Source organism: Chelon labrosus (genome assembly GCF_963514085.1).
Source record: "Chelon labrosus genome assembly, chromosome: 3".
Lineage (NCBI taxonomy): Eukaryota > Metazoa > Chordata > Actinopteri > Mugiliformes > Mugilidae > Chelon > Chelon labrosus.
In genome coordinates this window covers 8,997,792-9,010,522 of record NC_140339.1, presented here as the reverse complement: position 1 = coordinate 9,010,522, position 12,731 = coordinate 8,997,792, and the positions used below count along the sequence as shown (strand labels likewise).

General features: G+C 42.2%; 1 protein-coding gene across 1 annotated transcript; it reads left to right on the top strand.

Moving 5' to 3' along the window:
* Positions 1-3,936: 3,936 nt before the first annotated feature.
* On the top strand, positions 3,937-6,466 carry mibp2 (muscle-specific beta 1 integrin binding protein 2). Its single transcript, XM_084541049.1, has 8 exons — positions 3,937-4,189; positions 4,824-4,914; positions 5,121-5,169; positions 5,379-5,574; positions 5,658-5,729; positions 5,816-5,922; positions 6,018-6,108; positions 6,189-6,466. Exons 1-7 carry the CDS (start codon positions 4,164-4,166, stop codon positions 6,101-6,103), a joined length of 627 nt encoding a protein of 208 aa, XP_084397175.1. The 5' UTR covers positions 3,937-4,163; the 3' UTR covers positions 6,104-6,108; positions 6,189-6,466.
* Positions 6,467-12,731: the final 6,265 nt, after the last annotated feature.

The window sequence follows — 12,731 nt, the reverse complement described above, 5'->3', positions numbered from 1 at the left end:
CTTAGTTTTGATACTTTATGTATACACCGATCAGCCACAACATCATGACCACTGACAGGAGAAGTAAATAACACTGACCATCTTCTGACAATTCAATGTTCTGCTGGGAAACCTTTGGACCTGGCATTCATGTTGATGTTACTTAGACATGTACCACCCACCTAAACCAGACCAGACACCAAGGCCCTAACAATATTCTGTTGCCAGACAGGGTGTCCTGTGGTGTCTGGTGTGGTGTCCACAGGCCCATGTCCATTCTCTGATGAGTCACAACTGTTATGGAGGCACAAGGGAGACCTACACAATATTAGGAAGGTGGTCATAATGTTGATGATGCCTGATCGGTGCATAATGCTTGTTGTACATCACATTACCTGCAAATAATAATAATAATATTGATAATTTCAACCTTTAATTGTCCTGCAATGAGGAAATTGCAGTTCCTGCTGTTTGACCCATCCATTTGTTCACACAGTAGTGTGGTTGGTAGGGCTAGATGTTTGCTCAGGACATTCCAGCCATGGGAGCCACAGCAGGAGGCAAACCTGGGACCCCTCTGTCCCAAGCTGCACCTCTAACCACTACTCCACAGCTCCCCAATAATTGATATTGACTTATAATTAATGTTGTATATTATGTCTGTATGGCTGGAAAGTTGCCATTACTGATTTTGACTGGTCAACTATGCTTATTCAGATTCAGGTGGGGAATTTCTATAAATTTTTATAATTTGACTTTTTCATGCAATGGTACATTTTCACATGTGATATTCCAAGTTATACTATTACCTAAATGATCTGTTCACTCATTTCACCACTGGTTAAGATAAGATAATCCTCAACACTAGTAAACGGTATCTGACAGCAATCATTCAGCTACCACGTACTTAGGATTTCCATTTAGTTGTGGCCACAAATGTGAAAGCTATCACCACCATGAGGCATCTGAACTTTGTCACATTAGTACAGTAATCAATTCAGACAGGAATATTTCCCGTGACTTCCTGTGGAGCTGCCACCGCTATAACCACATCACAAGTCTGAAACAACACGCATCACTGGGGTTTTGTTTCTTCTCAAAACAACTGCATGAAAAATGAGATTAGGCACCGTGTATGATGAATCTCTCAGTTACACTCTCAAGGCGATTGTGTTGCCATTTTATCACATGGCAGTCAAATGAGAAGAGACCTTGGAAACTATCTCTATCGGCCTATTGTCGCACCATCGAGTCGAAGTTGAGAACTTTTATTTATCTCGTTTTGTCCTTGTTAAAAGATTTTACTTGAATATAAAAGTGTTTCATGTACACTGTGGCAGACTTCAAGAAATTCCAGAAAATCTCCGCCTCCAAACCGAACAGAATAAAGTTGAGCGAGACTATGAATAGAAACGTTACAAGCTGAGCTGAATTCCACACTTGGCGACTTCCTCCTCATAGTTGAGGTTCTCGAGGGTGTAAACCCCAACTTAGGCAATATTTTGGTGTAACCTCAGGAAACGGTGTCATGAAGTTGGTTGGGGAAGTTTCTAAACAAAACAGAGAGAGGTCAGCTGTCAGCTGGCTGGTGAAATGAACACCACAGCAACGTGAGCGTGTTCAAAGATGTTATCATTTGTTTCCTTCGTGTCTCACATTTAGACACTCCTGTGTTTCTATGGCATCAGTGGCAGCCTTATCTGTGTTTGGAGATGTGGGAAATAAATGACTATTCATCTGGCCCCAGTGTAAAGGTGTCTATTGTGTCTATTAAGTTTTATCTTGTTCCTCCTATCCTCTCTCTTCTTTCCCTCTTTTCTGGCTCTACCAGGCCGGCCTCAGGCAAATGGGTCCCTCCATATGAGCTTAAGGTTCTGCTCAAGGTTTCTTCCTGTTAAAAGGTTTTCCTTGCCATCGTCAACTTCAGACTTGCTCTGGGGGTTTCAGGCTGGATTTTGTAAAGCATCTTGAGACAATTTTTATTGTTATTGACGCTATATAATTAAAATAGAATTGAACTGACTTAAGGCCCTGGTGAGTAACACTGCTTTCTGTTTTTTTTACTTAATCAGTGGTGTAAAGTAAATTTCCTAAAGTATTCAAAGGCAAATATTGGACTTTTTACTCCAACACATTTGCACAGATCAGCCATAATATTATGACCTCCTACCTAATATTGTGCCTGACCCGTTGAGGCATGGACTCCACTAGACCGCTGGAGGTGTGACGTGGTATAGCACCGAGACGTTAGTAGCAGATTAATTAAGTTCTGCAAGTTGCAAAGTGAGGCCTCTAGCACATCTAACAGCTGCTTGATTGGATTGAGATCTGGGAAATTTGGAGGCCAAGTCAAGACCTTGAACTCGTTGTGTTCCTTGAACCATCCCTGAAGCATTTGTGCTTTGTGGCAGGGAACATTATCCTGCCACAAAGCAGGACATTTTAGTTACTGAACATTTTAGTTCCGTAAAATGTCGAAGAACTTCTTCCATTATTTAATTATATAGTGTACTGCTTTGATCTAGTTCATGGCGTATCTTGTCAAAGATTCAGTGATGAACAAACTCAAGTACAAATGGCTCCAGAAGACAAGTGGCTACATGTGATTTTTATGAGTCTTTCGACCTATTTACAAGAGAAGACAGCGGGAAAACATGTAGTAGCGCAGTAAGTGTTGGTTAAGTTGATGACCAGTGCTTTAAAACTGTGGTTTAATGATTAAAGAAATTTAACTTTCATCTTAGGTTTATTCCCATATTAAAAATGTTGGTCAACCAAAACCAAACTCCAAATGATAGGGTGGAAGAAGCATTCAAATAGCAACATGCGCTTGTTATGTAAACTGCAAACGACAACTTCTTCTTCTTCTTCCTCCTCTTAATAGTTCTATATATATATATATATATATTTTCAAAGTTACATTAAATTAAAGTGGTCAAATTCTGTATATTCTGTCTACGTCAGTATACATATGTGGATGTAAACATGCATGGGTGTGCTGTGTGTTTGTAATTTTACTTTTTTATTCATCTCAACTTCTTATATTTTGCAAACTCTGACATAATAACTAATTATATCTGGAAAAATAGAGCCAGCAAACTAAAAATTATATAGTATTGATAACTATACAATACATCTGATCTGATCAGATGCCTACAGATTGCCAGATAAGCCAAATAAATACTGTATTAGGACAGCTTTTGGGTAGTAAAATATAATTTGACATTATTTATGTAAGTTTCTGAAGAACAAGCTGCAGCTAAGAGTAAATCAGTGCCTGTTTGCTGCACAGAAAAAGGCCTTCATTGTATTTAGCATTAGCAAACTAACAGGTTTGTTCCCACTACTACTGCCACAGATCTTTTACTATCGGCTGAACTGAGGTATTCTGATTTAAATGTATGTATGTTAGTACAGCGCTGCTAGACTGAACCGTGTCAAAGGAACAATTGTTCATAGATAAAATCCACAATTCTCTGTTAAAAGGGGTATTAAAATAATTTGATTGTTATGTGAGAATGTTCAATTAGTCAAACCAACAAAAGAGAAAAGGTTAAACATATAAAACATTTCAGTTCAGACAAGAATTATTGCATCTTTCTCAAATTAATCCTTTTGTTGCCACTACTCGTGCCATAGATCTCGGTTTAAATTCACTCCTGGAAGGTATAAACACGAAGGTATTTAAATATATGGTATGATCTAGTGTTGTAACACATAAATTGGGATTTAAAACTGTTCAGCAACCACTCAGCTGTTGTGTTTTATTTATTTCTGCGGTTTAAAATTAAAATTAAACCATGGTTTAAGGTCAAAAGGAGGGAGGAAATGGGGAGGGGCGTGGCCGGGCGGGACTTGTGGTTACACTCGCCTGTGATTGGTTGTCGTAGAAGCTCCAGGCCGCTCGAGGTGTTTAAATAGCCAATCGCGACCCTCGCTGCAGTATGTCTAGTTGCATCCGTTAGCTCCGGTTCTCTCTTGGTGGAAGACCGCCGTCCGAGTGACAGCTCGTCTCTGCTCTTACCTTACTCAACTCAAGTGCCATGGAGGAATCAAGTAGTTGACGTTTCCTGTTGCAACCTTCTCTTTTTAAGCTTTCTTCCCGTCCGATCACTGAGCTCCTGGTTTTATTGACGTTTCCAACTCTCGACTGACCCGTTTACCAGCTTTGACCATCCGAAAACATGAAGTACATCATCGGCATCGGCGGGTGAGTTCCTTATGGATGAATGGATCCTGGAGCTAAGCTAAGCTAAGCTAAGCTAAGCTAGCCAGCAAGCAAAGGCTGCTAGGCCCTAAAAGCCCGGGGCACGTGGGGAGGGCGGTCATGACATCCGCTAAATTCATGCTTCCCTTTTTTTTTGTTCTGCTGTTGTTAAAACAATTCCGTGTTAAAATATATTTGTGCAAATTAAACCGCTTCCGTAAACCCTGAAGCTAATTTATAAACAAAGGCTAAGCTAACAGTTACAAACATGTAATAGAGATGATTGAACTTGAAGTGCACCCTGCTGCTGTGCTGGCCCTCCCTTTTTGAAATGAAATAGATTTTGACCGCCAAAATACATTAAGTTAATTAATATAATTTTATATTAAAATATCAGTTGTTGCTCTAGACGTGTGTTAAAATCGATAATAGAAATAGAAAATCGGATGTAAAAGTGTTTTAAATGTATTTAACCCTTTCGGACCCGGAAGCTGCAAAAATGTTTAAAAAAAAATGTACATTTAAAATAAAACATGCGACTGTCTAATCTTTAATCGGACTGTTTTTTACTCTTATTTTACATATGGGTTGCATCATCCATCATTCATTTCCCTTTTATTCCTCTTGCTCCATGCAGCGTGACCAATGGAGGGAAAACCACCCTCACCAACAGACTGATCAAGAACCTGCCCAACTGTTGTGTGGTTCATCAGGATGACTTCTTCAAGGTGAGCTGCATGCACATCTCACTCAATACATTTTGGATGTAGTTAACCAAAGGGATTGCTATGAGTAGCACAAGTTGGTGGGGTGTTAACGCTTTGCCGCTTGTGTTACTAGATAGTGTAATCTAGTGTGTACTAGCCTTCCATATGGCACAGAGTGTAGCACTAGTGAAATGTACCTGGGTACATCTCATCAATGTATGTTTCAGCCCCAAGATCAGATTGAAGTTGGTGAAGATGGCTTTAAGCAGTACGATGGTAAGCCTGGGTTTTTATGAAAGGGTTGGTGTGTATGCGTGTATGTCTGACTGTTACGTTTTGTGTCTTTGTGCCAGCTGCAGTGTTGCGTTTGTGATCTGCATGCAATATAAACAAAGTCGTAGTCTGGACATGTTTCTTACTCACTCTTTTGCAACTTTCTATGCGCTTCTTTTCCTCCCGTCCTTCCTGCTCGCTTTTCTTTCCAGTCATTACAGCTCTGGACATGGACGCCATGATGAGTACCATCTACGCATGGCTGGAGAACCCGGTGAAGTTTGAGAAGTCTCATGGCGTTAATAACACCCTGGATACCGAGATCGTCCCAAAGTCAGACACCAGCAACAAGGAGGAGGAGGAGACTCACATCCTTATTGTTGAGGGCTTCCTGCTTTACACCTACGGGTAAGAACTTGTGCCTGACTGTATTTCAATTAGGTGCTTGTTTTTATTGTAAAAGAAATGACACATTTCTTTCTGCCCTTCAGACCTTTGATCGACGTGCTGAACCAACGTTACTTTATTTCCATCCCGTACGAAGAATGCAAAAAGAGGAGGTGGTAAGTGTTCAGACACCGTTCTTCTCTGGAGTTTGTAGTCCAGTCTGTGGTCTCGTTGTCTCATACAGTGTTGTATTTTTCTGCAGCTCTAGGAACTACGCGGTGCCAGACCCCCCAGGCCTGTTTGATGGCCACGTCTGGCCCATGTACCTGAAACACAAGAACATCATGGAGACATCATGTGTTGATGTTTGTAAGTCTGCATTTTGTTTCTTTCTATTTGTCTTTTACATGCACTGTCATATTAAGGTTGATCATACTGATTTAAATGTATGTATGTTATTACAGTGCAGCTAGATGGGACCAAGTCGAAGGAACAACTGTTCAACTTCGTCTATGGCAACATCCTGAACAACATCCAGAAGTCTCTCTAACAAAGGTACTTAAATCATCTGATCATACTGTTGGAGCATCATTGTAACCAAGTGTGTGTTACTGATTGTGTTTTCTGTATTGCAGGTCATCCGATCGGCTAAATGGAGCATATACTCAATCTGCAAGCAGAAGACCACCTTGCCTTAAGTTTCTACCTGGCAGCTTATTTAGCTGACTGCTATGATTTTTGTAATTTTTTTTTTTTTTGTAAATGTTTAACTGACGGTATGAAATGCCATCATGATTTTCTATCTACCATATTTATTGCTTTGTTACAGCCTACACTCCAACAAGAGTTGATGGATTTGTTCAGAGATTGGTTGCACTCAGTTGCAAATGTCAATAAATGACGCTCCTGACAACTTCGTGCTTGTGTAATTTGCTTCTGTCTGGTTGTTACAAGGAAAGTGCCAATAAAATGTATCCTGGAGAATTTGTAAATGATTAGATTACAGCTGGAGTCCCGTTTTTAACAGCCCTGGGCAGCTGCTAAGTTGGGTGCAGTGCACAGACGGCTGTCACTATCTTGCTCCCAGGCAACAGTTGGTATTAGTGATAACCGGAAGGTTGAGTCTCGTGATCATGAGTTTTGAGTGAGGGGTTTATCTAGTATACACTGATCAGCCACAACATTAAAACCACGTGTGGATGTTATTTAAACATGTACCGCACACTTAGACCAGACCAGGCACCCCCACGCCATATCAATAATACTCCTTGATGGCAGCAGCCATCCCCAGCAGGATGCAGCCTGGCACAGGCACAAAAACAGTTCAGGAACAACTAAAAAAAAAAACATGAACAGCACAAGGTGTTGACCTGGCTTCCAAGATCATTAGATCCCAAACTGATCAAGTATCTGTGGGATGATCCACAGAGGCCCTTCCCCTCAACCCATAGGACCCAAAGGCCCCCCACTAACTACATTCTGTTGCCAGACACCAGAGGACACCCTCAGAAAGCCCATGTCCATTCTCTCATGAGTCACAAGGGAGACCTACACAATATTAAGACGGTGGTCATAATGTTATGCCTGATCGGTGTATGTCCCTGGATGCGTTTCCTGAAGAACAAACCAGAAGCTCAAACCTTTATGACAGGTCAATAAGTGGTAAAGTAAATACATTTTCAAGACTCCACCTGGCTTTAATTTGCGAAACTCTTGTGGTGGATCAAACGCACGTAGTATATAATGTACATGATTATTTTAATTGTATGTTCCTCAAATATAAAATGGTCTAAACAAGGCCAAGTCATCCGGGGGTTACTATTAAATTGTGTTGTTACGACACGTTTCTATTCATAATTTCTAACAGTTTCAGCATAAACTGAACATTATAACATTATATAACATATAAAGATGGATTTAGTGCAGGGCTGTTCTATCAGGACGCCCTTGTCTAAAGAACCAGCATGTGAGTGCATGTCAGCAGAGCATTGTTTATTATTACAACCGAAGCGGACTGAATTTCAACATCCGGAGGAAGACACTGGAAGTATCTAAGTCATGAATGTGTGAGACGCCTCTGCGGGCGTGAACTCACTCTGTTCTGTCTTCAGTCTGAAAGAAAATGTTATGTAATGCGGCTATAGGAATGTATGGAAGTAGGTCAGAGGTGTGGTGTGTATGTATAGTAAGTCAGAAAAATACTCCTGACCTACATATGAGATGTCCTTTTCCCTTCTTTTTATGAAAAAGATGCTGCTCTTATTATTTATGTTTAAAAAAACAAAACAAACAAAAAAAAACATTATGAATTCCTTTTGGTTAAAAAAAGCTTTAAATATATTCAATCTGCCTTTCACAACAAACCACATCTTATTCTTAGATCCATCCCTGTGAATCATTTTCCATTTAACAGTCGCTGCTCAATGTGTCACCCTGGAATGAAAAAATCTTGTTGACATTAGCCTGCATGCATCTACGGAGGTCTGACAAACAGAGCACGTGTTGTATTATTCACATTGAACAAAGCAGCCCTTATGACCTTCCAGACAGGACTGCAGGATTATTGGTGTATCGTTGTCTCTGCAGCAACAGCACAGACTCACAGTGAACATGTGTCTTAGAGCAGCTGTCTGTTGGACGTCTTTAATGGGGGGTCATATTAGGTTCCTGCAAACCTGTGTATTTGGTTAAAGTTTATAAAGTTTTGGTTGTCATATTTGTGCATTTTTATGCCTTGAAGTGAGCTAAGAGTATTCACCTCACCCGTTTTCTTAAACTGACTCCCGTGCCACCAAAACATTATGACCATCAGCTTGACCTTTTGTAGCCAAAACATCCCTGACTCATGTAGGACTCCACTAGTCCTCTTACGGTGTCTTGCAAGTAGCGGGGTGGAGCCTCCATGGATCGGACTTGTTTGTGCAGCACGTCCCACACCCACGAGATTAGAGTTAGATCTGGGGAATTTAGAGGCCAAATTAACACCTTGAGCTTCTTGTTTTCTGTGTCCCTCAAACCATTCCTCAATCATTTTTGCTTTGTGGCATTGCAACATTATTCTAGCATTGTTTCCATGAAAGAGTAGTCTGTATCAGTGCTTGGGTAGATGGCATGCACGTGTCAAAATAACACCCACACGATCCAAGGTCTTTCAGTAGAACATTGCCCAAAGCGTCACACCACCTCCGCCAGCTGTGGCCCTTCTCATAGCCCGTCTTGGAGTGACACATTACCCAGGTAAGTGACGCACAAGCACCTGGCCATCAACATCATGTTAAAGGAAACATGATTCAGCAGACCAGACTGCCTTTATGGTATCCACAACCTGACTGCTCTGTGGCTACGCAGCTCCATACAAAACCAGCTTTGACGCACTCTGTATTCTGACACCTTTCTACCAAAACCAGCTCACCACTTTTCCTCCCTTGGACCACTTTCGACAGACACTGACGACTGCAGACCAGGAAGATCCCACAAGAGCTGGTGTTTTGGCGATGCTCTGAACCAGCCGTCTAGCTGTCATGAGTCGACCCCTGGCAAAGTTGCTCACATCCTTCCACTTGTCAAATCCTGCTTCTAACACATTAACTTTGAGAAGAAACCTGTCACCTGTCAGTGGTCTTACGAATGATGGTGTATCTGCTCCATCTACTTCCATTTCTTTTAGTATAAAAGTGCGATTGTTCAACCAGCAGCAACTTTGCTTTATACGTTGCTGTAAGAGTTTGTATAACCCAGACTGGTATTTAGGGGGGGAGAGAGAAAAACAGAGAGAGAGCAAGATAGTGAGATAGTGAGATCTAATTACAACCTTGTCCATCTTGGAAATTTCCAGAAGCCTCTTTTAGCTTCAAGCAGGACAAACGCCCAAAATACTTCATCCCATCAATTTACTATTCAGTTCTTCATCTTGGACCAAACTCTTTTTAGCCAGGACGTTTCACTTTGTGTTCCACTTTTTACATCAATGTTTGAATGTTCTTTGTGCAAGTTTATACGTGTTAACAGGTCAGCAATCTAACAGCAACTCATAATATGCTTAACTTCGATGCCAAAAATCATTTTGGGACGGTGTTAATTTCCTCGTCGGGCAGCTAACTCATTTTAAAATGGGTGCTACTTCACAAAATGTGCAAGCTAGACAGGGTGGACTCGAATGTGAGAGATAAGCAGTTATGTAACTCTGACTGCTGCTGGCAGGGACTCCACGGTAAAAAAAAAAAAGAAAAGAGAAGGAAAAGAAAAGTAAAGAGAGAGCAGTGTTCCAGATTTGCACTGAGATGTCTGGCCTCTGCTTCTGCGTGACTTTACAGCAGTTGTTTTTACCTTTTTTTACCTTACGTAAGTTGCTCCCAGCTTGCAGAAACTAGTTTACCGAAAAGCAGATAAAAAAGCTTAAAGGAGCTCTGTGGTGATAGTGAACAGCATCTTCTGACACCCACATCGCCTCCGGGCTACAACAAGCCCTGCAGTTTTCCAAACCGCAGCAACCACCACAGTAAGGGTTATGAGGGCTGCAGTACTGGCTCTTACTGGATCTTGTTTGTGTTTGTAACTTTGCATATGCCTGTGTTTCTGTCTGCCTGGGAGTACAGTGTGTGTATGTCTGTGCTGCGCCCCGTCTCTTCCTCCGTCGCCTCGCACACCTCTCCACAGTGCGTCCAAAAAGCAGAGGAAGCAACAGTCTGCTGCGGTCGACCTCAAATAGAGCATATAAACAACCCTATAAATCCTCCCTCCAGACCTCTAACTCCATACAGTTAAGGTTTGGATTATCACATCTCCACCAGGTCAGACGGGACACGGCCGTGCAACCGCTGACCACCCTGGCTGCAGAGGTGACTGCAGGTCTGTGGCTGCAATCTGTCTGAAAACAATTTCTTTGTCTCACCCAAGGCCTTGCAGTGCGCACTTTATCGTATTCCCGAAAACAAAAACAAGGACAGGGAACATTCATTTGATCAAATCATCCTTTTCCCCTCCACCGCAGCTCTTCAAAGACGGCCTCACAGCCTACGAGTTGTTTCTATATTTACCGCTTTTATTGCAGTCTCGGAGGAGCCCATGAAACCAACCATTCGTGCCATAAAACCTTTAGTCGCAACTTCTGGCTGTTGTAAGGATCTGTTTTTTAAAATGTGACCCTCAGAAAAGAAAGCATGGCAGCAGCGAGCGGAGCGGGGTTAATGCTGCACCTGTGGGGCTGGAGTGAAAACATCTACTGCGGTTCACCCACCTCTGTCTGTGTTTACACAGAGTGGAACAAGCCTTGGGAGAAATTACACCACAGTGCAGACACAACAAGACGCTCTGTAACCCCCGTGCATGGCATCAGATGTTTAAATTGAACACACTGCGCTGCTGTTGCTGCAGCACTTTAGGTTCTCACTGAAATAGTTGCATAAGTTAAATGAATCCCTTTGAAGCATTTACATAGATTGTGTTCTGTTACTGAAGTATCACCGCACATTTGTCAACACGTCAAATGGAGCTCTAGGTTTAGTGTGTCGGCCGGCCTGCAGTGATTTAACTGAGAATCTGTGCACCACTAACACATGGCAATAAGGATGTTAAAGTAAGTGGATAGTTTTTGACATTTTAATGTGCTTGAGCAAATAAATAAGGATAAAGATTCTCAGTCATCCAGGTCACTGGTAAAAAAACAAAACAAAGCTAAAACAAAAGGACAGTGGATTTGTTTGGTTTTTTAAAGTGATTTATTTGTCATTATACAACATATACTATACATCATATAACAAAATTGCATGGTTGGATGGAGGGCTAGTCCTGAGCTGCTGCGACTGCGCACGCCGCCACTGTGGGCCAACCTGACCCGACCTGACCCGGCCTAGCGCCCATGTTTTTGATGATGGGAGGAAACCGGAGAAAACCCACACAAATACGGGGAGAAACTCAACACAGAAAGGCCCTGAGAATCGAAACCTCTCTCTGCCCATTCGAACCAAGGACCATCTTGCTGTGAGGCACCAGCGCTACCCACTGTTCCACCGTGCTGCCCACGGTTGATGTTGTTCTTGATGTTTCACTACTCGTCCTTTTCACCCCTGTTCAAAATGTCCAATATTATAACCTTGAGTTCATCTAATCAACATCCTCCTCATCCGTAGATGGTCCTCATGAAAACCAGTCATTTAGAGCTGAAGTAGCCTCTCGGGTTAAGCGATGAAACATTGTCAGACAAGTCCAGTTGCCTTTAGTTTAGGTTTGTTTTTTGGATAAAACGCATAAACCAGTTATTCCAGTTTTGTGCATTCAGCCTTACATGCTGCGTATGGCCCTAATTCAAACTGTCACAAAGACTCAAGCATTTCATTTTCACCTCTGGACCAGCAGCAGATGAATCCGTTAATATCAAATCACATACTTTATGTTCCATTTGCTTCTTCTTTCTTTTCTTTGCATGGCGTTTCATAAGCTGATCACATGCTTCATACACTATATTACCAAAAGTATTCGCTCACCCATTCAAATGATCAGAATCAGGTGTTCTAATCACTTGGCCTGGCCCCAGGTGTATAAATTCAAGCACTCAGGCATGCAGACTGTGAAACAAGACATTTGTGAAAGAATGGGCCGCTCTCAGGAGCTCAGTGAATTCCAGCGTGGAACTGTCATAGGATGCCACTTGTGCAACAAATCCAGTCGTGAAATTTCCTCGCTCCTAAATATTCCACAGTCAACTGTCAGCTCTATTATAACAAAATGGAAGCGTTTGGGAAAAACAGCAACTCAGCCACGAAGTGGTAGGCCACGTAAAGTGACGGAGAGGGGTCAGCGGATGCTGAAGCGCATAGTGCAAAGAGGTCGCCGACTTTCTGCACAGTCAATTGCTACAGAGCTACAAACTTCATGTGACCTTCAGATTAGCCCAAGTACAGTACGCAGAGAGCTTCATGGAATGGGTTTCCATGGCCGAGCAGCTGCAGCCAAGCCACACATCACCAAGTGCAATGCAAGGCGTCGGATGCAATGGTGTAAAGCACGCCGCCACTGGCCTCTAGAGCAGTGGAGACGCGTTCTCTGGAGTGATGAATCACGCTTTTCCATCTGGCAATCTGATGGACGAGTCTGGGTTTGGAGGTTGCCAGGAGAACGGTACATTTCAGATTGCATTGTGCCAACTGTGAAATTTGGTGGAGGAGGAATTATGGTATGGG

Bases quoted from the DNA above. Each gene is read 5' to 3' on its own strand.
- mibp2 (XM_084541049.1), top strand. From the start codon at position 4,164: ATGAAGTACATCATCGGCATCGGCGG. The intron at 4,915-5,120 runs GTGAGCTGCATG...TGTATGTTTCAG, and splicing joins ATCAGGATGACTTCTTCAAG to CCCCAAGATCAGATTGAAGT. The intron at 5,575-5,657 runs GTAAGAACTTGT...TCTGCCCTTCAG, and splicing joins TTCCTGCTTTACACCTACGG to ACCTTTGATCGACGTGCTGA.